Source organism: Pan paniscus, chromosome 9 (genome assembly GCF_029289425.2).
Source record: "Pan paniscus chromosome 9, NHGRI_mPanPan1-v2.0_pri, whole genome shotgun sequence".
NCBI lineage: Eukaryota > Metazoa > Chordata > Mammalia > Primates > Hominidae > Pan > Pan paniscus.
Window position 1 is genome coordinate 112,283,979 of NC_073258.2, and position 27,949 is coordinate 112,311,927.

Here is a 27,949-nt window from a genome sequence, read left to right on the forward strand (position 1 = left end):
TTAAAAGAAGGCTGAATAAAAGGAACAATGGGTAATCCAAGGAAATCAGTTACCAATGATGAAATCTCAGGAGTCTGACTCTTGGGTAAGCAACATATATTTAGGGTAAGAGGGCTACCCAGAGTTTGCAGCTCTATTTAGGACCACCATTTCCATCACTACTGGCCTCCACTTGGAACTCTTGGACATAGCTTTCATAAGACACAGCCCCCATCCACTGTGCCAACAGAAGACTGGGTGGCCCACTGGTCAGAGCGTAATCACAAGGACACATCAGGCTGCAAGGGAGGCTGGAAATTGTCTTTAGAAAATGGGGAGGGGGCTTCTGTCTAATTAAAATTCAGGGATTCTATAGCCAAAAGAAGTGGAGAATGGATATTAGGGGACAATGACAAGATTCTGGCACAACACTATTTGAAGAAAAATGTTTGGAACAAAAGGAAAGTAGTCAGGCCTAGGAAAGGAAAATTTTGAAAGTTATAAATTGGCAGCCCCATCCTAGCACCAGCAAGAATAAAAGGTATCCTGTCTGGTTGATGTATCTGTCTGCCTGGCAGGTAGGTCTTCGTTGTGAAGATGGACACAGCAGGCTATCAAAGCCTAAACTATTAAATCATATAACTAATTCCTTTCATTCTGATTCCATGCTGATAAATCTTTTTTGCCCAGAGGGAGAATATGTGTTCAACAGGCCAATGCAAGCATTAGTTTACCTGACAATTCTATTTCTCAATGTGTAAATATATTAGTCTCTTAGATTGGGTTTGAGCATGTTAAACTAGGAATTGGACCCTGGACCAAGGTAATTTTACCAAGAAAAATTCTACGTTGTGGACTTTCTTGGCAACCAGCCTTCCCCTAGTGATACCTCCCTACATTGCCAAGTGTAATGGTTAGCTATTGCTGCAACAATGCTGCATAACAAAGGGGTCTAAAACAACATTTATTATTGCTCACACATCTGCAGTTTTGTGTGATCTAGTTTGGCTGACCTAGGCTTAGCCAGAGAGCTCTGCTTCAAGCTACAGCACCTAGAGCAGCTCTGTCTCTTACTGCAAGTGTGTCAATTGCCTGTGGTAGCTCTGCTCCATTTGTCATCCTCTTAGGGATACACATAGACCAGTGGGATATCTAAGGTATGTTCCTCTCAGAGAGTGGCAGAGAAGAAAAAGAAATATGAGGCCTTCCTGGTCTAAGCTCAGAACTGACTCATTCTGTTAGCCAAACAAGTCAATCACATGGTCAAACACAAAGTCAAGGTGTGGGGAAATATACTCTGCCTCTTTAGAAAGAGAAACTACAAAGTCATACGGTAAAGGATATGGGTACAGGGAGGTGTGGAGAATCGGGGCCGTTATTGTAATCTACCAGGTTTGGTTGACTGTATACCCTAACAAAATCCATCTGAACCAAGGTCCAGGGTATCAAAGCGAGAAGTCGGGACATGATTTAATTATGTGGACCCAAGTAACAGCTTTTTAAAGTTGTAGCAGATGTTATAATATTATAAATAAATCCTTTTCAATTGACATTAAGTGCCTAGATATCTGAACATTTACATATATATTTGCCTTATCAAACACTCACTAAACTCTTAAGGCAACTGTTAATGTTACCAACAGTTAAGTGAAACTTAGGCAAACGGAATTGCCAAAGGCCACACAGACATTAAATGAAGAAAAGCAGAATCTGAAACAGACCCTCAAATGCCAACTCAAGTGCTTCTTTTCACCATAACAGTTCTCTCAAGTTGTTTTGATAACCAAGAATTTCTAAGAAGAATGTGTGTTGGATGTGACATTGACGTATTCTAACTGGGACAGAAGGAAGGTCTATAAATGATCTTGCCATAAAGGTCAGGCCTCATCCTGCCACAACCCCTGTTACGTGCCGCAGCAGAGCTCCCCCATAGTCTCAGCTGATACTGAAATTCATCCCACTCCCCTCTCACCCCCAGCCTGTATTCAGGCTGTTTGTTTAGAATTGCAGTGGCTAGAGGCCTTAGAAGCATCACTGCTTTCTTGGCTGTTTTGAAAAGCAGAAAGAGTACGTTAAGAAGCATAAAGCTGGAACCAAAATCCAGAGGTCGTGGCCCAGATGGGGCTTCTGCTATGCTTCACAGCAGCATGGTGTGGCAGAAAAGGCAGAAAGATTCACCTTCTGCTACTTAGTGCCTTAATCTTTGGACAGATGGCTCACTCTATTGCTTGACTATATTTAAAAGCATTTTGTTTACGAAACCAAAGTGAAACACACCTACTTTGGGAGTTTACAAGAGGAAGCACACATTGAGGGCTAGGTTAGGAAAGCTTTTCCTGAGATAATAGTTTCATTCTTTCCTGCGGGGCGAGGGGCCAAAGCTGAACTCCCTAACTATGACCCCCACCTCCCAACCTGTTCCCTGCAAAAAACAGAATCATTTCCTTCCAGGGATCTGGGACATCTTTTGGCTTCTGGTAGAAGCCGCTCTCCTTTCAGTCGGGAGGGCTCCAACTCAGCCAAGTTCTTTGGACGCCATCCGCGCGGTGTCCCATAACTTTCCTGGCCGGTGGGCACACTGCCTGCGTGAGTGTTTGTTCTCTGCATCGACCATTCCCTGCTCAGGCGTCGCCCTTCGTGCTGGGACTGCGGCCTGCTGAGCCCCAGGTAGGAGTCCACGCATCGCCTCTCTCTCCAGGTGCACCCGCACAGCTGGCGAACTTGGCTAAGGTCAGCGGGAGAGGAGGGGTGAGATGTGGTGCTAGTTTTAGGCACACTGTGCTCGTTATCAGATTGCCTAGGAGCCCGACTGAAGTATTCCTCCGCCCAGCGCCTCGGGCAAACGCGGGATCTCCCAGGGAAGCTCGGAGGGGGACAGGGAGCTGGTCTGGCGCCAACCTCGCTGGAGGAGGCTGTCGGGGGCGGGCCAGCCAGCGGGGCTGCCCTCCTCGCAGTGACGTCCCAGGGGGCGGAGGGGCGACCAACTGACTCCGCGCCCTCCCCCCGCCTCCCGTGCGGTCCGTCGGTGCTCTGGAGATGCTGCTGCCGCGGTTGCAGTTGTCGCGCACGCCGCCGCCCGCCAGCCCGCTCCACCGCCGTAGCGCCCGAGTGTCTGGGGGCGCACCCGAGTCGGGCCATGAGGCCGGGAACCGCGCTACAGGCCGTGCTGCTGGCCGTGCTGCTGGTGGGGCTGCGGGCCGCGACGGGTCGCCTGCTGAGTGGTGAGTGCGCGCGCTGGGGCGGGGGCTGGTGCCGGGGTGGGCTCACTGCACCCCAGCTGCTGCTGACCCTCTTCTGGGTCGCCACGCATGGGACTAGAAGGCCGTCCCATGCCCCACTCCCAGACGCAGCCCTTCGGAGTCTCTTGCGTTCTGGGGGCAGTCGCACGGCGTCTGAGACCCACGCCAGTTCCCGGAGCTGCGCAGTTCCCTGCGCGTCCTGGAACGCTCGAAGCCCGTTCCCAGTCCAGAGTTATGGGGGTGGGTTGGAGAATGTAGGAGAGGTGGGGCAGTGGGCAAACCTGCCCCAGTGGGTGCCCCTTCGGCCCGCTCCTTTACACGCATCGAGTCAGTCCTTGGGACCACCCCCGCGGGGCAGGCTTGCCAGCTGGCCCCCGCCTACCGCTCTCTCCGGGAGGCGGCCGCAGAGACAGCGGGGTACAGATGCTGGGTCCGCGGTGCCGTGGGAACCCTGCCTGTTACTCCTCGTCTCTTCTGGGGGGTTGGATGGCTGGGTCGAGCGCCTGGTATGAGAGCGCTTAGAGATCGGGAAAGAACTCCAGTTAGTGTGGGACGAGCCCCGCCTGACTCCGGGGAATGACTCTCTGCTTCCTTCCTCCTGTTGTGTCACTGCAGCCTCGGATTTGGACCTCAGAGGAGGTACAGTGCTCTGGCTTCTGGCCTCTTTCAGTTGTTCTGCATGTCGGGGGGAGAACATCCGTGCCCTTTTCTCAGATCCCTTTTGCGGGTGCCAACAGCTTGACCAAACGGGACAGAGGAGACTGGGAACCTCCTCTACTCCGGCATCCTGGCTTGCGAAACTAATTTTAAGAATGTAAAGTTGGTTTCAGGATGGGGGCGGGGCGCAGGGCGGCAAAAGAGGTGGGAAGCTGAATTGAGCTGCTTGAGTTAAGGCTGCGTGGGCTCCGTCCTTGGTCGCAGGGAACAGAAGGCCCTCCCACCCTTCGCCTTCCTGCAAATGAGAAGAGGACACTTCCTGAAGGCAGGAGAACCAGTCCGGCCCGCGGGCCTCCTTCCAGCTCTGACGGTCTCTGGCACTCACCCGCAGACTTGGGATGTGTGGCCAGGCTGGACCATACAGGAAACTCGCTTAAGGTGTTATGTTTCCCTTGACAATCCAACATGGAAAGTGGGGGTTGTCAGGAAATTCACCTCCAGCTTATGTTATGCCGGTGGCCAGGCTGGATAAGTTCCTGGGGGCTCATTTGCCCCTCCTCTGCTGCCCAATTTGGAGCCAGCTTTGAGGAATTGCAGAAGCGTGGCTGGCCCAGCCCCCTTCCCGGGGGCATCCCTGCCTCAGCCTCTCTGAATACCTTCTTGTAAGCAGGTCTGGCTTTTGAACCCTCCTAATGTGGTGCTGGACCAGTCTAATTAGAGTTTCTCTATTATCAGCAATAGCCAAATAATGACAGGAAAAGGGAGAAGATGTGGAACTCTTATAACTTGTTGCTCATTGAGAATTCCTTTATGAAAGTGATGAGAGAAGAAATAGAAAATGAAGACTCACTGGAGCTTTCTGGATAATATGTATGTGCTCTTTCTCATTTATCACTAATCATATAGTTCTATCTGTCTGTGGCCCCTTGCCCTATATGCTGGCCAGTGTTGGGAATAATGAATGCTATCTGGCTCCCTGCGCAGCTGTAAAACAAGTTGGGAAAACAAGAACATTCCAGAAGTTCTGGGAGGAGGTTCCCAAACCAAAATATTTTACCCCCAGCACTGTGGCAGCAGTTCGCACCCACAGCCCACAATTTGGCTTTCTCTTTGCAGGGGGACTACTCCCCGTGTTGATACGTGGTTTTCACTTTGAACATTTGAATCCGGAAACATAACGCTGTGTGCTCCTGTGGGTTAGGAAGTAGCTTTTGTTCCTGTATTCCCAGCACCTCGCACAGTGCCAGGCACAGAGTGTACACTCAATAAATGTTGATTGAATGAAAGGAGTGATAAGGTTAGTGTCTCCATTGCAGCAAGGCTTCAGTCACACAGACGCAAGCTAGAGCAGTGTGTACTGTGAGCGATTTGTTATTGGCTCCTCAGTAAAATCCCATCTGTTTGTCTGAGATGATCTTCAGCCCTTCAGGGGACAGTCTGATAAGACACATTACATAGGCTCCCAGTAAAACATGAGCCTGGGGTGCAGCGGGGAGCCAGCAATTTAGTTCACTGGTACCAGCATGATTTTGTAATTAGATCTGGGCTCTAACTCCGGTGATGCTGATGATCACTGTGTGATCTTGGCCAAATTACTTAACTTCCCTGGGATCCAGTTTTCTCATTTGTAAAATAAGCCATAAACAGTATCTGCATCAGGGGACTATTATGAGGGTTACATGAGATAAAGTATGTGAGTAAATGTTAAGCCCTTACCATAGTTTATGGCACATAGTAGGAGTTCAGTAAACCTTAACTGTTGTCTTTAGATCAGAGGGCTGACTGTCAGTAGCAGAAAACCCCGTGGGTCTGATGCTCTTAGCTTCTGCTTACACCTGAGACTGGGCAAATTCTCAGTCCTGCTGCACAGGCAGAGGGTTCCAGAATAGAGGAGCCCACGCCTGACTTCAGGAAGCCTCTCTTACCTTAAAGAACCACCAGAGACACTCCCTTTAAGCCACATTATCCCCTGAGACTCCCTAATGAAAGTGTTATTTGTGTGCCTTTCAGTGAAACCATAAATCTTCATCTACTTCTCTTCTAAAGGACAGTCAAAATAAAACATTTGCTTTTTAAGATTCTGTAATGGAACAAACAAAACATGATGTCCCTACACAATATAGGCATCAGAGTTTAAATCACTACATCTCCATGCTGGAAGGAGTATTAATTTGCTCTGAGAACCCCAACTGACATGATAACAGTCTACTGATGTGTAACCAAAATTCCTACCCAGGGATACCTTCCTTTGGATGCCTCCATGCATCCCTGCCCCGGTATACTTTTTGAGACACTGAAATAGATTGGCTTCTTTTTTCTCTAGGGCAGCCAGTCTGCCGGGGAGGGACACAGAGGCCTTGTTATAAAGTCATTTACTTCCATGATACTTCTCGAAGACTGAACTTTGAGGAAGCCAAAGAAGCCTGCAGGAGGGACGGAGGCCAGCTAGTCAGCATCGAGTCTGAAGATGAACAGAAACTGATAGAAAAGTTCATTGAAAACCTCTTGCCATCTGATGGTGACTTCTGGATTGGGCTCAGGAGGCGTGAGGAGAAACAAAGCAATAGCACAGCCTGCCAGGACCTTTATGCTTGGACTGATGGCAGCATATCACAATTTAGGTAAGTGTGTGGAACCCACAGCTGCTGACTCACTTGACATAACTCAAAAAAGAGGCAGGCTGGATCCACAGTGCCAGATCAGTGGGGAAGAGAAGACCAACCAGGCAGATCTCTGAAGGGAAAGTAGCACCAGAATAGCTGCTGACCTAAGCAGTGCAGGTGGTGAACTTAGCCTTGATTTGGGCCCAACTGATGTCCAAGGAACTCTGTTCAGGTGAGTGCAGCCCACCAGCCTTGTTTCAACAGCATATAATGCTTGAAGCCAGTTGTTCTGGCTCTCTGGCCTTTTGGACCAGAACCTCATGGAGAGACTGAAGATCCAAAGGGCTATGACTCAGGATAGGACTCCAGTCCACAGGGAATTGTAATAATGGGCAAGAAATCAGAGCCAAGATCTAACTCTGTGGATTGGCCAAAAGTGGGGACCTCAGGAAGCCTGCAGTGTGTAGGGCCCTGCTAAACCCACAGCATCAAGACTCACTCATCCCCCACCCTGGAAACATGACATTGCCATCATCCCTCCCTAAGAAATGCAATGACATAGACAAACATTTAAAAAATATCAAAATTAAAAGACAGACATGAGACTAGGAGAATGCGTGTAACAAATCCAACAAAGAGTTAATATCTTTTTATGATTAAGAGTTTATATGTCAATAAAATACTAAGACCCCAAAATATAAAGAGACAAAAGACCTGAGCAGACTGTTTATAAAATAAAAAATCTAATGGTAAACAATCATATGGGGAAAGGTCTAAACTCATCAAAAGAATGAAGATTTTAAAATATATTCTTTAACATATACCTACTATGTACCCCCCCAAAATTTAACAAATATATATATATATTTTTTTTACCTATTACATTTAAGGCAGCACATCAGCATCTATCTTAGTCCACCCATTACACTGATCAGGTGCACATCTTCATATAAGTTCTGGGAGTAGCTCCTCCAGGATTCTCATGAGCCTGTCTTCCTGGGAGAAACTTTAGAAAGGAGGGTTAGTAGGATGAACTACACTTCCCATCAGTGCAGCTGGTCCCAGGGCCACAGATGGTACTTACTGACCTCCCTACTCTATTAGCCAGTCCAGATTCCCTTACCGTCTGCTGGTCTCAACGGTTGACCTTGTGGCATGATCCACATCCTCATATCTGAAGAATCTGAGGTCCTAGTCGCCTTGCCCTTATCATGCTAGAGTTAGTGCACTTTTCTATTGACCATCAAAATTGGGCAAGCAGATTCCAAGAGGTACCCAAATAGATAACTCCTTGCCCATAATACATAACAGCAGGCCTATCTCCTCCTGATGGTTAGGGCCACTTACCTCCTGCCAAAACAATGTCTTCTCTTTTTCTCTGCTGGTCCCTGGACACAAAGATTCCAGAGTGTCCAAATGACAGTGATAACTCATCGTTTAGTAAGATTCTTGTATCTTCTGACAGTCCCCTGTGGGAACCAGGACCTCTAAACTTCCAGATCCCAGTGTTGCAGAGACAAGAAGCACAAATTCCTAAGTGGGTCACTGCCAGCGATTCTAAAACGAGGCTACTCCTGCTTCCACCCCTCAGCTCCCAAACCCATGTATTCTTATTCTTGGAAACACAGGACTGTATAAAGGGCACGTGAGTTATTGCCTCTTTCAGAAGTCCCATGTAGTCAACTTGCCACCAAGTGCCACGTTGGTGTCCTCAAGTGTTGGTGCTGTGTCAGAGACTTAGCATTGGTTTCTGTTGCTGGAAGTTGAACATTCGGCAGTAGCAATAGCTAGATTAGCCCTAGTGAATGAGAGCCAATCTGTTGAGGCCATCCATAGCCTTCATCTCTGCCACTACCTATTAGTATCTATTGTACTAGCACTGTGGTGGCTGATAACAGGCTGGCTGGCATTACCCAGCTGAGTTATTTTGTCTCCCTGCTTGTTCAGTGCCTCTTCTAAGTAGATGTTTCCTGGTGGTCTTTAATATCTGATGGAAAGACTTGCATATTTTATGTTCACTCTTCTATGTATAGTCACATCCCTCTATCCAAAACTTCCTAGTCCACAACCTTCCAGTCTATTTCCATTTAGACTCTTGATCAGCTGGGCATGCTATTTACCTTACCCCTAGTTCTTATATATTCTAATCTCCAATAATTTCCCTTTCCTTACAAAGTGGTTAACTAGATGTACCAACTAAAGCTCTGGCCATTGGGAAGATGTTCCCTTACTGGTCTCTTTCAAGGCCACCTCAGTGAAACTGCAGTGCAGCTGCTGTCCATTCCACTGTGTACTCCCATACTTAGCTGACCTACCCTTGAACCAGGCTCAGGCTGCCTGTATCAGCTAGTCACAAGGGATTCCTCCATGCAGTCACAGATGTGAGCTAAGGAAGAGGCTCTGGTCCAGCAGTGGCAGATGTCATGGAAGTCTGCTTTACCTGCTTATGCAGTGCTCTTTGGTCCTGGATGTACCTCTTCCATCTTACAACGGATCTATTCCAAGCTTGCCTAATCTCCGATTAGGTGTGTCTGACAGTTCCTTGCTCATGATGGGCAGGTTGTGCTTCATGGTCTCTGGTGCTCCTTGCCTAGTAGCCAGCCAGGAATTGTTTCTCAAAAGGTGACTAATTTTCAGCTACAGATGGTATGGCCTTGCTTCAAAATCCTATGGGTCTGCATGTGATTCTGTCATTGAGACTTGTCACAAACTCTGTATGGCATAATTTTTCCCACCACTGACATCTCTAATAATAGGAGCTGCTGCATCATATGGCCCAAGTGGCAAATCTGCTTGCACACAGCCTAGATCCACTTCAGAGTTCTTTTCTGCTGTGACTCCTACTCAAAATGGCTGTATTCCATGTCACCTGGTTTATGGGCCAGAGCAATATTCCCAGGTGTAAAATATGCTGCCTCTAGAGCCCAAAGAGACCTACCATGTGCTATGCTTCATTCTTCAAATTACTGCAAGATGCAATAGTTCATTCTTTAATTTGAAAGGGATGTTCTGGTATTCCCTAGATCACTAGACACCCACACATTTTATTGAAGTGGTAGGCTCCTGAATCTTCATAAGATTTATCTCCAACCCTCTGGAGTACATAAGTCTTACCAAGGCATCCAGTGTACTAACCACTTCTTGCTCATCTGTTCCAATTAGCATGATGTCAGCCATATAGTAGGTCAGTGTGATTTTCTGCAAGATGTCTAGGAAATCCAGATCTCTTTACACCATATTATGACAGAGGACGGTAAAAATTAATATAGCCTTGAGTCAAGACCATAAGTATATACTGTTGTCCATCCCAACAAACTGTTTCAGATTATCTTTCTGATACAGAAGGAAAAGAATGTGTTCACCGGATCTGCATACTAGGTACCCAAGGGCATGTTAACCTGCTTTAGCAAAGACACCACATATGGCACAGGCAGCCACAATCAGGCTTCCACTTGGTTGAGTTTGTGCTACTCTATTATCACCTTCAGGATCTGCCTGGTGTTTTCAGGAGTCAAGACTAGTGAATTAACTAGAGATGCAATGGGGAACACCACTCTTGGATTCTTTGGGTCTTTAAGGGTGACACTACTTCCTGCCATCTTTCCCTGGATAAGATATTGTTGTTGATTTATTATCATGGCAGGGGTGGGGAGGAGTGCAGTTTCAAAGGCTTCCCCACTTGACATTCTCCACCGTGATAGCTCTTGCCCCACAGGTAAGTAGACCAAGAGACGACGCAGCTCAACCTGCCCATCATAGGCCAACGAACCAATGTGGAACTGTACCAACTAAAAATATGTCTGTTCAATTCATATATTTGGGGACTGGGGAATGATGACTGGCTGGGTGCCACTATGAGCTGATCCTGGGCCAGACCTCTACTTAATACCTGTCCCCAGTATGCTCCCATTCTAATGGGTAGCTTTGATGACAGTTTAAGTCTGAGTATTAATGTCAACTTGCACCCTGTGTCCAACAGCCCTTGTAATATTTGGATATTCCCTCTTCCCCGCTGTATGGTTACTGGAGGAAATAGCCATGGATCCCTTTAGGGAAAAACGGGAAGTTATTACCATGTGCACCTGCCGTGGTGTTTCAAGGTCCTTCTTACTGGAAACCTGGCCTCTCTATCAGTGAGTTCTGGGTCTGAAAATTGGCTCAAGTACAGAAATTATACGCCAGACATAATATTCAACCTATAAGACAAAATAATGTAAAGCCATAAGGCCAGTGGGGAGGGGAACAAGGCAAGTCAGGGTAGGAGGCCCAACAGGGCTGGAATCTGGACTGGAGATAACTAATGAGGTGCCCCCAGCTGTCCAGGCATAGTATCCAAGGAGTGTTTATTGTAAGCTAAGCTATTTTCCAGGAAATTCAATCCAGTGAATGCAGCAAAGGATGTTCCTTTTAGTAGACAACAATACAGGACTTAAGCAGAGCCTTACTGTGGCGCTACAGGGAGAGCTGTCTCTTAGCTGTCTCTTTCCTGAAGAGGGCTCTGACAAGAGCTAAGCAGAGCAGCATTGCCTGCTCTGAGCATCAGAGCAAGATCTGAGCCCTAGAAGGAAACAGCTCAGGCAACTAACCAGGGAGGTTACAAAGCCCAGCCCTGAGTCAGCACATGGGGTGGGTACTCACAGATGTAAACGCTCCATAAGATCCAAGGCTTTAACCTGGCACCCACATATCCAACTGGGTGGCAGCACCATTTAGTTTCAAGTGCCACTGGATAGTAGTGTAAGGTTGCTAATGCACCCCTCTAGGGGGCTAGGGAGACAAAGACAAGACATCTGGAGGTAGAGGCTGAGGGGCTCATCAGCCTTATCAAGTGGAAACAACTTAAAAACTGAAAAAGACCAAATGGTCCTCCTGCTTTTGTCCCCACCCTTTCACCTGTTTTGACAGCCTCTATGTTTGGAATGTCTTGCTCATGTGCTTGAATTTCTTATCTACTTCCCAGGGCTGAAAAGGCAGTTGGTGGCTGTTGAAAATCATGGAGAGATGAGAGCAGGGCAAGCTCTGGATGAGATAAGCCATGTCTCTTCTCAGTGCATCTGAGATCTAAAAAAAGACAAACAAACCCAATTAGCAAAAAGCAAGAAAGAAATAAGATCGTCCAGACTAGCCCTGCTGGCTGCTTTTTCTCATAATTACTTTACAGACATCATATGGTGGCATGTTCCTCCCTGCAAAGAGATTGTGGCAAATGTCAGATGATTGATTGTGATGTCCATATGAGAATGCGTGTGGTTCTGCTTACTGGCAGTACTTCAATTCCTACCTCTCTCTCTATCACGTTCTGAGGCAGAATCTTATGTTTATGGCTCAGTGAGACTTGACGGGAAAACAAAGGCTTTGAAGTCTCAGGGGATCCTTCTCCAGTTGCCTCTACTGCTGATCCCTTCCCTACAGGAACTGGTATGTGGATGAGCCGTCCTGCGGCAGCGAGGTCTGCGTGGTCATGTACCATCAGCCATCGGCACCCGCTGGCATCGGAGGCCCCTACATGTTCCGGTGGAATGATGACCGGTGCAACATGAAGAACAATTTCATTTGCAAATATTCTGATGGTAATGAATCCTCTCCCAAGCTATGCAGCTGAATTCTCAACTTCTCTCATTTCATGAGCTGCTGCTAGTACCAAGAATTTATCATGTGGTCTCTGAGAAAGCTGGTTGCAAATGCCAGCAACATAAAACCTTAAGAATTCTTGTAAAGGGCAATGTAATGACAATTCCTCACCGAGGAGTAATCCTAGCAAAGGAAAGGTTATCAGATGTTAAGAGAAGGGATGAGAAAAAGAAAAGGTCTAATTTATGTGTGATAAAGCAAGTCTTACGAGAACATCAGGAAATAAGCCCTTTTAAGTGGACAGCCACAAATTATTACTCTTTCCACATGTGAGATTGGCTGTAGGGGCTTAGAATAAGCTGGCCATTGCTCCTACAAGTCTTCTAACAGCCCAGTGAGATTATTTTCTGGGGTTTTAAGGCAGCACGATACATACGTAAATGATAAAGTACACCAACTGCAATTTCACTGGGCAGAGATAGCAGGTAATTTGATGAGCAGATTTAAACTCTCAGACCACCCTGTATTTAATGCCTTGCAAATTCAACTTACATTTGCTTCCAGATCTGTTAGGGTTTTGAACTGGCTACAAGCTTGTAGTTTCACTATACTTGGGTTTCCCAGACTTCTCCATTATAACTGACAGATTTGAATTTGAACTGATTCTTAATCTGCCCTTGAAGCTTCTCACTTCCCTAAAGCCAACTGCTTAGCCCCAATTCTGCATTCTTTCTTGATAGGAGTAGAGTGACTTGTTAGTTATATCTAGTTTGGGACTAAGTAATCCTGTCATTTTAAAATTGTTTGAACTGGACTATGGTTTGGTGGCAATTTTTGCTGCTAAAAGATGTTTTTCTCTCTCTTTGTCCTCTCGGATGAATTCTTCTCTCCAGTGACCTGGCCCTCCCCACCATACAGCGTTGTCTCAGGCGGGGAGATTGCAAAGACCTAGACTGACTTAGCAAGTCACCTTTATAAAGCAGTGACAGCAAGGCACTTGTTACATACTGGCTTTCCATCACTTTTGTTAATTATATTCTATTATTAATAGCTCCATGGTTTAAATTTTTGCACTTCCTTTAACAGTTTTTGAAATGTGAGATTTTGAAATTTGCTTTAATATCCTTTTATTTTGGACTTGGCATCTTCTTGGAAAAAATCATATTCTTCATTACTTTTGTTATTGCCTATATTAGTAACACTAAGTCCTGGCAAGAAAAAGATGGCACACACAAAGGGTTTAATGAGGAAAGTGTAATAAAAGGGACATTTGCTGAGGTGTAGGCAAAGAGCAAGAGATGGTAAAATATCCAGGGACTAGCTACAATGGGGAACTGTTACGTCCAGGCCTGAAGGAATAAAAGGAGGGAATGGTTTTAGCAGAACCCGGGAAAAGCTTGGGGTCATGAAAGAGGACCCGCCCAGCAGCAGCTATTACCACAAAATGCAGCTACTATCAAACCATGCTGACGTGGGATGGGGGCATGGGGAATAAATACTGAGACTTCTCTTTCCTTCTATCCTCTGACCTTCTGCCTTTGCCTCTCATTGGCTAAGTCCAATCAGAGACCAAAGAACAAGGGAACAAGGAAGCCCCATTGAAACAGTTTATAGACCTCAACCTCCCAAGGCACAGAGGACAGAGAATGGATCCAATAGAGGGAGGTGGGCACATGGAGAAAAACTAACACACTGCCTGTTTTTGGCCACCCATGCCTAGAATAGTTTACTCACCTTAGCATGCCAGAAGAGGATCGGCACAACCAGACCCTTGCCGACCTGTCCAGCTCAATTCTCACCACTCTAACTCCTCTCCTCATCCTATTCCAACACCTTTGTACCAAATGGAATTCCCCAAGAGCTCTTAATTTCTATTTCCTGTGCTTGAAACACCCCTTTCCCAGCCAACTCATTCTCACCCTTTGGCTTCAGATTAAACAACACCTTCTCTCCTAACAGCTAAGTGCAACCAGTGATCCTGGGTTGGATCCTGAACATGATGTGATGATTTCCTATAAATGGCATTATTAGGAAAATTGGTAGAATCTGAATAAGATCAGTAGATTAGAAAATAGTATTACATCAATGTTAATTTCTTGCTTTTGATCACTGTACTGTGGTTATACATGAAAAGGCCCCTTTCCCTTTGTAAATATGGACAAAAATCTTTAGGAGTAAAGGGGCACCATGCTGGCAACTTGTTTGCAGGAAAAATGTTATGTATGTGTATGTGTGTATATATATATATATATATATGCATGTATGCACACACACATAAACGTGTGTATGTGATACAAAGATAGAGAGAAAGAGGAGAGATAAGAAAGAGGGAGAATAATTAAGTAAATGAAATGTGATGAAATGATAAGGTGAAGGATATGGGATAATTCTTTGTACCATTCTTGCAAATTTTCATAAATCTGAAATGTTTCAAAATAAGAAGTTAAAAAAATAACTTCCTTTGGAAAGCCTTCCAGAGCCCCTCAAAGCTAGGTTTGGTGTCTCTCCTATAAGGATCGTAGCACCTCACCCACACAGTACTTTAACTACCTATTTATAAGGCTGTCCCCTTCACTACATGATTGGCATGAAGTCTGGAAACTTACCTGTTTAACCACTTGATGGGCTGGGGAAGCTCACTCCTGTGGTTCCAGCAGGAGGGCGCATCATCCCATTATGTCAGAGTGGCAAGGAACTGGGTGAATGATAATATATAAAACTAGATTTGAGAAAATAATCATGTAGAGTAGGCAGCATGCTAGCCATAGCTGAACACTTGCTTACTTCTGGGGTGTGCTAAAGGCACAGGCATATTCAGTGAATATCAGAAACAAATCATGAGGCAACACAGATGCACGTGCAGGGATTGATGGAAATGCTGCAATGATGTGCCGTTTTTAACTTTGCACTGTGGATTGAAGTATGGAGGGACAACAGTATGAATAGATTATGTGTTGAATAGATCATGTTATTACGTATTCCAGTGTAATATCACAAAATCAATGTTCATTAATATTTTCCTGTATTTCCAGATTTTATGGCTATCCTGTAGAATATAAGCTTCTTAGAGGGCTGAGATTCTTTCTCGTTTGCTGTTTTATCTCCGCTACCTAGCACAGTTATGTCTCCTTACTATTTTAATTTTCGTTAGAATGTATTTGGTTGAAATTCCTTTACAGCTACTTATCAGCTGTGAGATTTGGGCAAGTTACTTAATCTCCCTGAATCTTGGTTTCCTCATGTACAAAACCAGAATAATAATAAGGCCACCTCCCATCCTGGCTAACACTGTGAAACCCCGTCTCTACTAAAAAATACAAAAAATTAACCGGGTGTGGTGGCGGGCACCTGTAATCCCAGCTACTTGGGAGGCTGAGGCAGGAGAATGGCGGGAACCCAGGAGGCGGAGCTTGCAGTGAGCCGAGATCGCGCCACTGCACTCTAGCCTGGGCGACAGACCGAGACTCCATCTCAAAAATAAATAAATAAATAAATAAACAACAATAATAATAAGGCTGTTATCAGGATTAATTGAGTTTGATTTTATAAAACACTTAGAACAGTCCAGGCACAGTGGCTCACGCCTGTAATCCCAGTATTTTGAGAAGCTGAAGCTGGTGGATCACTTGAGGTCAGGAGTTTGAGACCAGCCTGACCAATGTGGTGAAACCCCATCTCTACTAAAAATAAATGTACAAAATTAGCCAGGCGTGGTGGCGCATGCCTGTAATCCCAGCTACTTCGGAGGCTGAGGCAGGAGAATCACTTGAACCCAGGAGGCGGAGGTTGCAGTGAGCCAAGATTGTGCCTCTGAACTCCAGCCTGGGTGACAGAGCAAGACTCTCTCACATAAAAAAAAAAAAAAACACTTAGAACAGTTTCTCTCATATAGTAGACATTGTATAACTGGGTTTTTTTAAATAAATGGATTTACATCACCTATACACACACACACACACACACACACACACTCTTATGGGAAGATGACTAAAAGTTTTTGTCCTTTCTGAGTGAAACTTCAGAATGGGCTTGACATCCTGGCCTTAAGACTGTGATTTTTAAGGTCTTTCCCTCAAAGACCCTGTCCCTACGAACATCAGAGCGTCTGATTGGCATAAGAGACTCATTGCCAATACAACAGGTGGACACACTCCCAGTCAAAAGCAAAAACATTTGATGTCAATTATCTGTACAACCTGATATTCTCAAGACACTTTGAAATATGTACAAAAGCTCAGAGCACCAGCCTCTGCCTTGGTGCTGGCCAGTGGTCTACTGAGCCCCTAAACCACTTTCACTACTTGGAGATCAGTGTTTGTTGCCCTCTAAAACATCCCCATTATGAACTGAAAAAATGTCTTAGACTGCTTTAAAATAATCCAGGCCAGGAGTGCAGGGGAGAGGAGTAGGGATTATTGTTGAAACTAGATGAGCTATACATTGATAGGAGTTGAAGCTGCATGACGATACACAGGGTACATTATACCAGTTTTTCTACTTTTTTGTATATTTGGAAATTATCATATTTAAAGGTTTTTAAATACTTTTTTAAAAACAAAAAAGCACCGAAATAAAGCTGGGGAAGGTTAGTCTTTGTGCAAAAGCAATTATTTTGATTTACTAGCCCAGTTCCTGATATCTGATAACAACAAATAAAGTTTATCGGAGGAATGAATCAGCAAATAAATGGATGCCATGAGGCTGTGGTTGATTTCATTCAGATGCCATAAAAACTTACTACTTATTTTTGTTTTTGTTTCTTTCTACTACAGAGAAACCAGCAGTTCCTTCTAGAGAAGCTGAAGGTAAGCCTGTTACTTGAGATTTGGGTTAACTGGGGCTGTTTCATAGCCCCTTCTCACAGGTTTAAAGCCCTATGTCCTTTGGACTGGATTATTCAACAGAAAAACTACTGGTATTAACTCAGGCATTTGGGACAGGTATACACCACACCCAGCCATGACAGCTAGTTTAGTCATCTCATTTTCTAGTGTTCTCACAGCTGAAAAGCAACAGTTACAAATTTTGTTTGGGGTGTTACTTGTCATCATTGACAATATCAAAGGAATAATTTAATCTAATGAGACCAAAAAAAATGAGCCAAACTGTTAATTTATGGTCCTAGAAGTGAGTCCTTGGCCCTTCCCCTTGACACCTTGGTATTTTATGTACCTTGATGTCAGCTGCTTCTTGATTGTTTTAGTACTGGATTCTTGACAGCAAGGGTCTCACCAAAAAGACAAAGATAATTTAAACCTCTAGTGCAGCAAATTCAACCCTTTACTTTTCTACATTTATAGATGGTGCTGGCAAAATTTCTACAGCTTTTTTGCATCCCAATTTGAACATGGTAGGACCTCAAAGAATACCTGAATTATGCCTTTCTTCAAGTTCACAAGTCCATGTGTCTCTCTCCAGGTGAGGAAACAGAGCTGACAACACCTGTACTTCCAGAAGAAACACAGGAAGAAGATGCCAAAAAAACATTTAAAGAAAGTAGAGGTATGTACAAAACTCTCCTGGGAAAGATGAATAATCAGGCTCCCTTGATTACAAATTACCCATGGTTGAATTCCCTACTTTGTTCTTTCCCACAGCTACCTAAAAATAGAACTAGACAGGGCATGTGTGGCTTTGCAAAAGCTGTACTAAATGCTAGGTTTCATCAATGAAATATGCAGATGGAACTATCCTAAGATGACTGGGGAAATCAGACAGCGGGTGAAAAATTTGCATGAAGACAGAGCCTTGGGAGCCACTCAGAGGTCATGTGGGGTAAGGTGGAGTGAGGACTGAGAGAGAAAATGTAGAGAAATAAGAGCAGAAAGACCCAAGCTGTGATGCATAACATCTATGATTAATATTCATCTGCAAAACAAAGAGAAGAAATAGACAAAAACATTTAAAATGTTAAATCATAAAAGGTAAAAGAAAATAGGATGACACATTAGAGTGCTAATGGATTTCAAACTCACTCTCGCCCTGAAGTTCAATAAGGACATCTGAGTTTTTGTCACTGGGCAACTTTTAAAAACCACTTTACTTCTCTGTGCTTCAGTTTAATTGTTTGCATAATGGAAGTAATAATATTTTTCTTACCTACCTGAGAGCACAACTGTGTCCATAAAATGAAATAGGATATTGCAATAGTGCAGTTCAGTTCTGACACTAAATTCCAGAGTTGGCACACACTCCAGCTCATGAGCACAACTCATACCAAGACTGCCCTCACTTCAGACATTGACTGCAAGTTTAGGGGTCCCCAGGCCACCTGCATTTCTGACCAATTGGCTACAAATCCAGGAGTGCTCATGATCCCCACCTCTTAGGTTTGATAATTCACTAGAACAACCTACAGAACTCAGGAAAATAGTATATTTATGACTAGATTGATTGTATGGGATACAAATCAGGATCAGCCAAATGAAAAGACACATAGCAGGACGTCTGGGAGGAGTTTCCTTGTCATCCCCCACCCCATGGAATCAGGATGCATTAGCATCCTGGCACATCAGTGTGTTCACCAACCAGGAAGCTCCACAGAGCTTTCGTGTCCAGAGGTTTTATTGGGGGTATCAATGCATAGCAGTCTCCAAAAGAGGTCAGGCTGCTATCACTAGGCTCAAAGCCCCAACCCTATCATCACATGGTTGGTCTTTCTGGCATGGCCAGCCCCCGTCCTGAATCATCTCCTTATAAACTCTCTTATGGTCTGAGGGGCTCATGAATAACAAATTCACTCCTATTACTTGGGAGAGTCCAAGGATTTAGAGCCTCTCTCCCAGGAACCAGGGACAAAGGCCCATCAGATTCTTTATTATATAACATATATGTGAAAAAAGTACAAAGTGCTCTGCAAAGGTGGGTGGCATTTCTATTGCTCATTGTTATTATGGTGGTATTTAAAGTGGGTTTTGAGGGTTTAGGGGTTTTAGTGGTGGTCAGGTTTGCAATCTCACAGAAAAAAAGCCAACAGCCTCTGGATAGTCAGGAAGCTTGGGTCAGTGGGAGTAGGAAGAGGGTTAGCCTCCAATCCTTGATTCCTCCCAAAGCCACTTGAGGGGAACATCTTTGGTTCTAAGTCTTAAAGGACTAGAAAGTTCAGAAAAGTAAACCTCTAAGTGCTCTTCACAGTCATGGCTCATGGACCCAGCTGAATCTAATTGGTCTTAGAAATGTCGGAAAGGTTTTACACTGTAATTTACTTGCTTCCTGTGACCTCTTTCCTGGTAATGACACTGAAACTTCTGGCTTGCTTCTTTTTCCCTCTCTTTCCCCCATCCCATTGTGGGAACTCCGTGACTGTCCTTGGAGGAAAAAGCATCAACACTGCCCCAGCAGCCCCTGCTTTACTAAGGGAGGACAAGAAAAGAGGAACTCTCTTTTCTCTGAAAAAAACAAAAAACAAAAAGCTTAATTAACAAAAGTGCCCTTCTGATATTTGGAAGACCTAAAAATTTAAACTGATTTTCATTATCACTTAGGGTAATAAGACAGGTAGAAAATGCTCATCCATCGAAACCAGAAGACTCTTTGCTAACTGGCTAGATGTGTCTTGATCACTCAGGAATGAGCTCTTTGGAATACTCTATGTTGATTAGGCTTTTTCTTTGTTTTGTTTTTTAATTTTTTAATTTTAATAGATTTGGGGGTACAAGTGGTTTTTGACGATTATGCTTTTTTTAAGCCTGGTTTGAAGCACAGAAAAACAAAACAAAAAACAGCCAATGCTGATCATGTGCTTTCTTTCTTTTCAGAAGCTGCCTTGAATCTGGCCTACATCCTAATCCCCGGCATTCCCCTTCTCCTCCTCCTTGTGGTCACCACAGTTGTATGTTGGGTTTGGATCTGTAGAAGAAGGCAAGTAAAACCTTCATTGTGTAAACCTTTGCATCTTCTGCTCTCTTTGAGATTTGGATATTGCCTTGTTTACTTCATTAAAACCCACGGCAGCACCAAGAGTATCACCATTGCAGATTGGAGAGTGGGTTCTCTGACAGGCCAGGGCATTCAGAAGTACTAGGCATTTGTGCTTAGTTGTGATTAAGAGAGTGATCTTACTTGCTTTACTGTCCGTACGTGGAAGATTTTAAAACAACTTGAAGGGTGAATTTGCATTATTCACCTCCCGTGCACTCACACGTCACCCAGCAAAAATGCTCTCATGAATGTATGCCCTCACTCTGAAAATGTTTGTGGACTGAGTGAAGGAATGAATAGTGAGCCATATGAAAAATGACTGCTGCAAAGTATTCTGGTAAACATCTGAAACTAAACCACTTAATTCAAACTGAAAGAGCCAAATTCCTTTTAATTGATTTTTCTTTTAAGTCAGTACACAAGTATAGAGTGCTATAAAATAGCTACACTAGGTGGCATCAACAATTTCTGTATATGGTCAGGATCGTGTGCCACTATTTTATTTTATTTTATTTTTATTTTTTAGTACTGAAAGCTCTTCTCAGTTACCTTTTTATTCTCCATCATCATGGTATACGGAGAAGATGTCTAGTATTCCCATTTACAACAGGAAAACTAAGGCCCAATTTAAGATTTGACTCCCTTTAAAGACCAATTTGAGATGAATTAGTAAGATTCCAATGTAAAATCTATTTCATTTAACTGTAACTTCCTTATAGGATTATTATAAGGATTAAGGCAGTTAATGCTTGCAGAATAAGTATATACTAAGCACTTAAATGTTACCTATTATTGGGATTATTTTATTAGTTATTTCCTTTGAATCTAAAAGTAGAATTTAGTTCAAAAAATTACAAGCATATTTTCCAGCTGCCTACTCTGCCTGCTCAGTTGGTTCTTGATTTCCTTTCCTGACTCTCTGTTTTGTACTTCACCAGGATTTGGGAATTGTGACTCTAAAGCTGGGGTGTCTGTCTATCCCAAGGGTTTTTAATCTTTTTTGTGCCCTGCAGCAGTCTGGTGAGGCCTATGGACTCCTTCCAGAACAATATTTTATTTTATTTATTATTTTATTTTAAAAAAAATACATATATATATATATTTGAGACAGAGTCTTTCTCTGTCGCCCAGGCTGGAGTGCAATGGCACAATCTCGGCTCACTGCAACCTCCGCCTCCCGGGTTCAAGTGATTCTCGTGCCTCAGCCTCCCAAGTAGCCGGGATTACAGGCACATACCACCATGCCTGGCTAATTTTGTATTTTTAGTAGAGATGGGTTTCACCATGTTGGCCAGGCTGGTCTCGAACTCCTGACCTCAGGTGATCCGCCCACCTCAGCTGCCCTAAGTGCTAGGATTACAGGCATGAGCCACCACACCCAGCCCAGTACAATATTTTAAATGCATAAAATAAAATACATTGGGTTGCAAAGGAAGCAATCATACTGTTATATAGTTTAGCAAAATATTTCCAAAAATGAATATGTGATTAGTAATACATGTACTCCTTTATTAATGCTTCTTTATTTAGTGCTGGGTATAATTATTATAATTTTGAAGTAGAGATGAGGGTAAAATATTTCAAGGCATCTATAACTGTGATATGAAAACATCTATAATTTCTAGTAGTGATCAAGTCAAAGATATTATTAATCCTGCTGTTTTATCTCTTACATTCATAATGGAAGGACATGCTAAATTTCACTTATGAATGAGTTGTGTTTTTTGTTGTTTTGGTTTTATTTTATTTTATTTTATTTTATTTTATTTTATTTTATTTTTGAGACAGGGTCTCACTCTGTCGCCCAAGCTGGAGTGCAGTGGTACCATCACAGCTCACTGCAGCCTTGACCTCCCAGGTTATCCTCCCACCTCAGCCTCCCAACTAGCTGGGACTACAGGTGTGCACTACCATGCCTGGTTAATTTTTGTATCTTTTATAGGGATGGGGTTTTAACATGTTGCCCAGGCTGGTCTCAAACTCCTGGGCTCAAGTGATCTACCTGCCTCAGCCTCCCAAAGTGTTAGGATTACAGGCGTGGGCCACTGCCTCCCAAAGTGTTAGGATTACAGGGTGTGGGCCACTGTGCACAGCTGAGGTGTTTTTTTTTTGTTTTTTTTTTTTGTAATGTGGTATTTTCTCCCTATTCAGTTCTATCCCTGGACACTCCAGGGACTCTAGGGAACCCCAGGATAATAACCCTGCCCACACTTGGGCAGCAGTGAATGACAGATACACAATCACTTTGAACATAACATCTCCCTGTTTGGTTCCCTCCCACTCCGAAGCCCTGGCCTGTAAGTTACATAGACGAGACATGCAGCTGGGTGACTGCCCAGGGCTGCTTCCTCTGGTCTCAATAGGAAGCACAAGGGTATTCTCAATCACCTGGTCTAAAACACTCAGCCCTGGTTTTCTTTCTTCCTAGAAAACGGGAGCAGCCAGACCCTAGCACAAAGAAGCAACACACCATCTGGCCCTCTCCTCACCAGGGAAACAGCCCGGACCTAGAGGTCTACAATGTCATAAGAAAACAAAGCGAAGCTGACTTAGCTGAGACCCGGCCAGACCTGAAGAATATTTCATTCCGAGTGTGTTCGGGAGAAGCCACTCCCGATGACATGTCTTGTGACTATGACAACATGGCTGTGAACCCATCAGAAAGTGGGTTTGTGACTCTGGTGAGTGTGGAGAGTGGATTTGTGACCAATGACATTTATGAGTTCTCCCCAGACCAAATGGGGAGGAGCAAGGAGTCTGGATGGGTGGAAAATGAAATATATGGTTATTAGGACATATAAAAAACTGAAACTGACAAGAATGGAAAAGAAATGATAAGCAAAATTCTCTTATTTTCTATAAGGAAAATACACAGAAGGTCTATGAACAAGCTTAGATCAGGTCCTGTGGATGAGCATGTGGTCCCCACGACCTCCTGTTGGACCCCCACGTTTTGGCTGTATCCTTTATCCCAGCCAGTCATCCAGCTCGACCTTATAAAAAGGTACCTTGCCCAGGTCTGGCACATAGTAGAGTCTCAATAAATGTCACTTGGTTGGTTGTATATAACTTTTAAGGGACAGTGCTTTACCTGGCAGTGATAAAGATGGGCTATGGAGCTTGGAAAACCACCTCTAAGTTCTGTTTTCCTTGCTCTATACAGCAGCACATATTATCACACAGACAGAAAATCCAGAATCTTTTCAAAGCCCACATATGGTAGCACAGGCTGGCCTGCGCATCGGCAATTCTCATATCTGTTTTTTTCAAAGAATAAAATCAAATAAAGAGCAGGAAACAGAGTGTTAGTCTGTGTCTACAGCCCTTCCTCTGCATGTGGCCACAGGGGACCTTTTTTTGTTTCTCCTGACATCCAAACTTGGAAATATCTAACTACTTGCAAAACTAAAAATGAGGCCAGGCGCGGTGGCTGACGCCTGTAATCCCAGAACCTTGGGAGACCAAGGTTGGAGGATAGCTTGAGTTCAGGAGTTCGAGACCTTCCTGGGCAAAATAGTGAGACTCTGACTCTACAAAAAATTTAAAAATTAGCAGGGCATGGTGGCATGCGCCTGCAGTCCCAGCTACTCAGGAGGCCGAGGTGGGGGAATTGCTTGAGCCCAGGAGGTTGAGGCTGCAGTGAGCTAGGATCACGCCACTGCTCTCCTGCGTGGGCAACAGAATGAGACCCTGTCTCTAAACAAAAATATTTTTTAAAGAAACTAAAAATGAAATTTGAGTCTCAGCTTCTAGGCTTATGTACTCCCATCCCTGATACTACATGTTGTTCTGTTTGCGTGTTTGTTACTGCAGCATCAACATAACATGACTAATAATGATGACAGTTCTACCTTTTGTTGACAGACCTCATTGTTTCAATTGTGTTTGGCCTCAAATTCAGAGAAAAGTTTCTCAGCCCAGCATCAATCATATACACATTGGAGGTCTGAAAGCCATTATTTAAATCACCAGCAATTTCCCTCAATCAGCTTCATAATCTCATATTTTAACCTTTCCTCATATGTCTTACTTTTTAATAGCTCAGCAACTTTGCTTCACATATGGAGCCCCAACCTCTAGAGTTAACTAGTCTGGGTCAAAGCAGTATCGAATGTAGTGGATTGGAATCCCTGCCAAATTATCTGCCCTACTGCAGAACTGAATATACTAGGAAACAAAACTCCCTGTTTTGGGAAGTGTGTTTTGTGGTTACATTTCAAGCAAAAACTGAGCACATGGTCCTGAAGGACTGATTCACTGCTCTAAAATGCCCAAGGTTCCATTCTTGCTTCAGACAGCCTCGCTCTATCATCTGCCCTGTATCCTGCACTGTGCCCCACAACTCTGGCCCTTATTACACTGCAAGCTTCGCTAGTAGGAATCCTATCTGCCGGTCAGCATCATGGGTCCTGCAACCCATGGCAGCACCTTGCAGGGTAGGCAATCAATGTCTATTGAATGGATGAACAATGCATCTTTTCAGACTGATGTCAAATAGTTTGAATATTTCAGCTTAAAAGTTTGTTTTTCACAGTCCCCCTAGGTGGAGGAGGTAACTGAGTCATTGTAATTGGAATGCCTCCCAAGAAGGAAGCATAGTAACAAGTAAACAGATGCTGGTGAATTGTGCTAACAACTTACTTTATGTCACTCATGCTTGAACTGAGGACCCACTGTTAATCTATAAAGGGAGTAAGGTTGTAATCAGAACAGACCCTCAGCATCTTCCCTTCCCTTTTTTCATTAATGTGTTGTCTCTTCTGGGACCTACAGATCTCTTCTGTGTTTGTACACAGCCAGTCTTACCCTGCATTTTAATTATTCACTTTCTTTTTCCTCCTCAGGTTTACTAGCCTGAGTTTACCCAACTCCATTTCTATCTCTAATAATTGCACTTCACTTATGTAACAAATATTTGCTAAATGTTAAGGGTTTGCTATGTTCCCATTGAGCTTGAGCTTATTCATTAAGCTAGTATCATATGGAAATTTAGTAAGTTTGTTTCATAATTGCTATGATTTGAATGTTTGCCCCCTTCAAAACTCAGGTTGGCCAGGCATGTTGGCTCATGCCTGTAATCCCAGCACTTTGGGAGGCTGAGGCAGGAGGACTGCTTGAGCCCGGGAGTTCGAGACCAGGCTGGGCAACATAGCGAGACTCTGTCTCTACAAAAAATAAGAAAATTAGCTGGGTATGGTAGTGCATGCCTATAGTCCCAGCTATGCAGGAGCTGAGGTGAAAGGATTACTTGAGCCCAGGGGTCAAGGTTGCAGTGAGCTCTGATCATGCCACTGCACTCCAGCCGGAGTGACAAGTGACATCCTGTTTCAAAAACAAACCAACCAAGAAAAAAAGACAAAAAAACCTCATGTAGAAACTTATTCCCCAATGTGGCAGTATTGAGAGGTGGGGTCTTTAAGAGATTATTGGGTCATGAGGGCTTTGCCCTCATGAGTGGATCAAGCCATTCCTGGATTAATGGGTTTTCACAGGAGTAGGACTTGTGGCTTTATAAGAAGAGAAACAGAGACCTGAGCTAGCACCCTCGGGCCCCTCACCGTGTTACGCCCTGCGCTGCCTCAGGACTCTATAGAGAGTCTCCACCAGCAAAAAGACGCTCCCACATGCAGCCCCTCAACCTTGGACTTCTCAGCCTCCAGAACTATAAGAAATACATTTTGTTTCTTTATAAATTACCCAGTTTTAGGTATTCTGTTACAAGCAACAGGAAATGGACGAAGACAACCATTTAAAACAGTATTTCCCAACCTTTTTTTCCACTGTGACACACATGACAGATAAAATGTATGTATCAGACAACCACTTTGGTCTCTTCACTCGACAAGCATTCCTATTTGTTTGTTTGTTTGTTTTTTGAGACGGAGTCTCGTTCTGTTCCCTAGGCTGGAGTGCAGGGTCATGCGATCTTGGCTCACTGCAGCCTCCACCTCCTGTATTTGCAACTTTTCTTAGTTTGAAATTCTTTAAGGAACAGCATCTGCAAACACAGGTACTGGGATGGTTGGTAACATATTACTTGCAGCACACCTTCCATCTAAGCTCAGCACACAGGGGTTTGCCATGATGTTGGAGTTGAGAGCATCTAAAAGCCTCTGATCCAAGATAAAAATAAATCATTAGTAAAGCTGTCAATCAGTACCCAAGCCCCAGGCTCAGGCCCAGGACCCCAAACCCCACCTTTGTCATTTCCTTGCAGGCTACAGGGAGCCATGTGAGCCACCCCACAGAAGTGAATCCGGAGATTCCTTTCCTCCACAGTTTCCCATCCCTCCCCTGTGAGAACGCAAATAGGTTGTGTGATCTAAGGTGACTTCCAGTTCTAAAATTATTCAATATGATTCTTTTTCTAATTTGTTAAGCATGTTATGCCCACATTACTTCTGAGCTTGTAGTAAGACACACCTAATGGTGGATAGCAAACTGAAGACAGAAGTGTCAAATAAGGTCTAGGAAACTGCAAGCCCAGAGATGGAGAAGCAACAAAGCCAATTATTCTGTACAGCCCCTTCCTTCTTTCTTCCAAAGAACAGTAAATGGTAACTAATGGCTAAATAATCTTAAGTTATTCTTGAATCTTGAATTTGAACAGTAGAAAGAAATAGTGACTAGAATGAGTCTTTAGAGCCGGGGCACCAGGAGAAACTGGTTTTTAAAACAGAATAATACCATGTATAGGCTGGAGGCAGTGGCTGTAATCCCAGCACTTTGGGAGGCCAAGGCGGACAGATCACGAGGTCAGGAGATCGAGACCATCCTGGCCAACGTGGTGAAACTCCATCTCTACTAAAGATACAAAAATTAGCTGGGCATGGTGGCACGCACCTGTAGTCCCAGCTACTGGGGAGGCTGAGGCAGGAGAATCGCTTGAACCTGGGAGGCGGAGGTTGCAGTGAGCCGAGATCACACCACTGTACTCCAGCCTGGTGACAGAGCATGACTCCGTCTCAAAACACACACACACACACACACACACACACACACACACACACACACACACACACACAAAATAATACCATGTATGACAAGGGTCCCCAGCCACCAGGCCAGTGACTGGGACCTGTCCCTGGCCTGTTAGGAACTGGGCTGCATAGCAGGCAGTAAGCAAGCAATACTGCCTGAGCTCCGCCTCCTGTGAGATCAGTGGCAACATCAGATTCTCATAGGAGTGCGAACCCTATTGTGAACTGCACATGCGAGGGATCTAGGTTGTGTGCTCCTTATGAGAATTCCTGGCTCACGCCTGTAATTCCAGCACTTTGGGATTCCAAGGTGGGCGGATCACCTGAGGTTAGGAGTTCGAGACCAGCCTGTCCAACATGGTGAAACCCCATCTCTACCAAAAATACAAAAATCAGCCGGGCATAGTGGCTCATGCCTGTAGTCTCAGCTACTTGGGAGGCTGAGGCAGGAGAATTGCTTGAACCAGGGAGGCGGAGGTTGCAGTGAGCCAAGATCGTGCCACTACACTCGAGCCTGGGGGACACAGCGAGACTCCATCTCAAAAAAAAATTGAAAAAAAATAAAAAATATATATGTAGGATCAAGCAGAATTCTCCATTGCTTGACAGCATTGGTGTATTAGGGAAAAGGCCTGTCAGCATTTTTGCCTGATGCAACTTTGCCAGGAAGTTCGAGGCTGCTTTGTTTTCACCACCAGGTGGCAGTATTAGGCTGGCATAGAAATTTTACCTAATTATAATGACCAATTTCTGGCAAGCAACCGCAAAGAGAAAGGGAGGTAAAGATATATGGAGAAATAAGAAAATACAATGCAGGTGAAAATCCTGGGTTCTGGAATCAGGTTGTTGAGTTTCTAAGTCCTATTACTGCTACTTACTGGCTGTGCAATCTTGAACAAACTACTTCATTATTTAACCTCGGTTTCCTCATCTCTAAAATGAAGATAACATTACCTACCTGGAAATGTTGCTGTAATAAAAATCACAAAATATGCATAAG

General features: G+C 44.2%; 1 protein-coding gene across 7 annotated transcripts in view; it reads left to right on the top strand.

Moving 5' to 3' along the window:
- The first annotated feature begins 2,768 nt into the window (after window positions 1-2,768).
- LAYN (layilin) overlaps window positions 2,769-27,949 on the top strand; it is a 35,112-nt gene continuing 9,931 nt past the window's right edge. The window contains exons 1-8 of one of the 7 annotated variants that reach the window (XM_055094823.2): window positions 2,884-3,200; window positions 3,834-3,857; window positions 6,199-6,496; window positions 11,891-12,048; window positions 16,822-16,854; window positions 17,468-17,551; window positions 19,807-19,909; window positions 22,398-22,650. In XM_055094823.2, the coding sequence (XP_054950798.2) occupies window positions 3,116-3,200; window positions 3,834-3,857; window positions 6,199-6,496; window positions 11,891-12,048; window positions 16,822-16,854; window positions 17,468-17,551; window positions 19,807-19,909; window positions 22,398-22,650 (1,038 nt within the window). In that variant the 5' untranslated portion in view covers window positions 2,884-3,115. Of the gene's footprint in view, window positions 3,201-3,833; window positions 3,858-3,894; window positions 4,746-6,198; window positions 6,497-11,890; window positions 12,049-16,821; window positions 16,855-17,467; window positions 17,552-19,806; window positions 19,910-22,397; window positions 23,278-27,949 lie in introns of those variants that run through there. The other 6 variants (XM_034933648.3, XM_024930962.4, XM_063608770.1 and 3 more) reach the window with 6 other exon arrangements.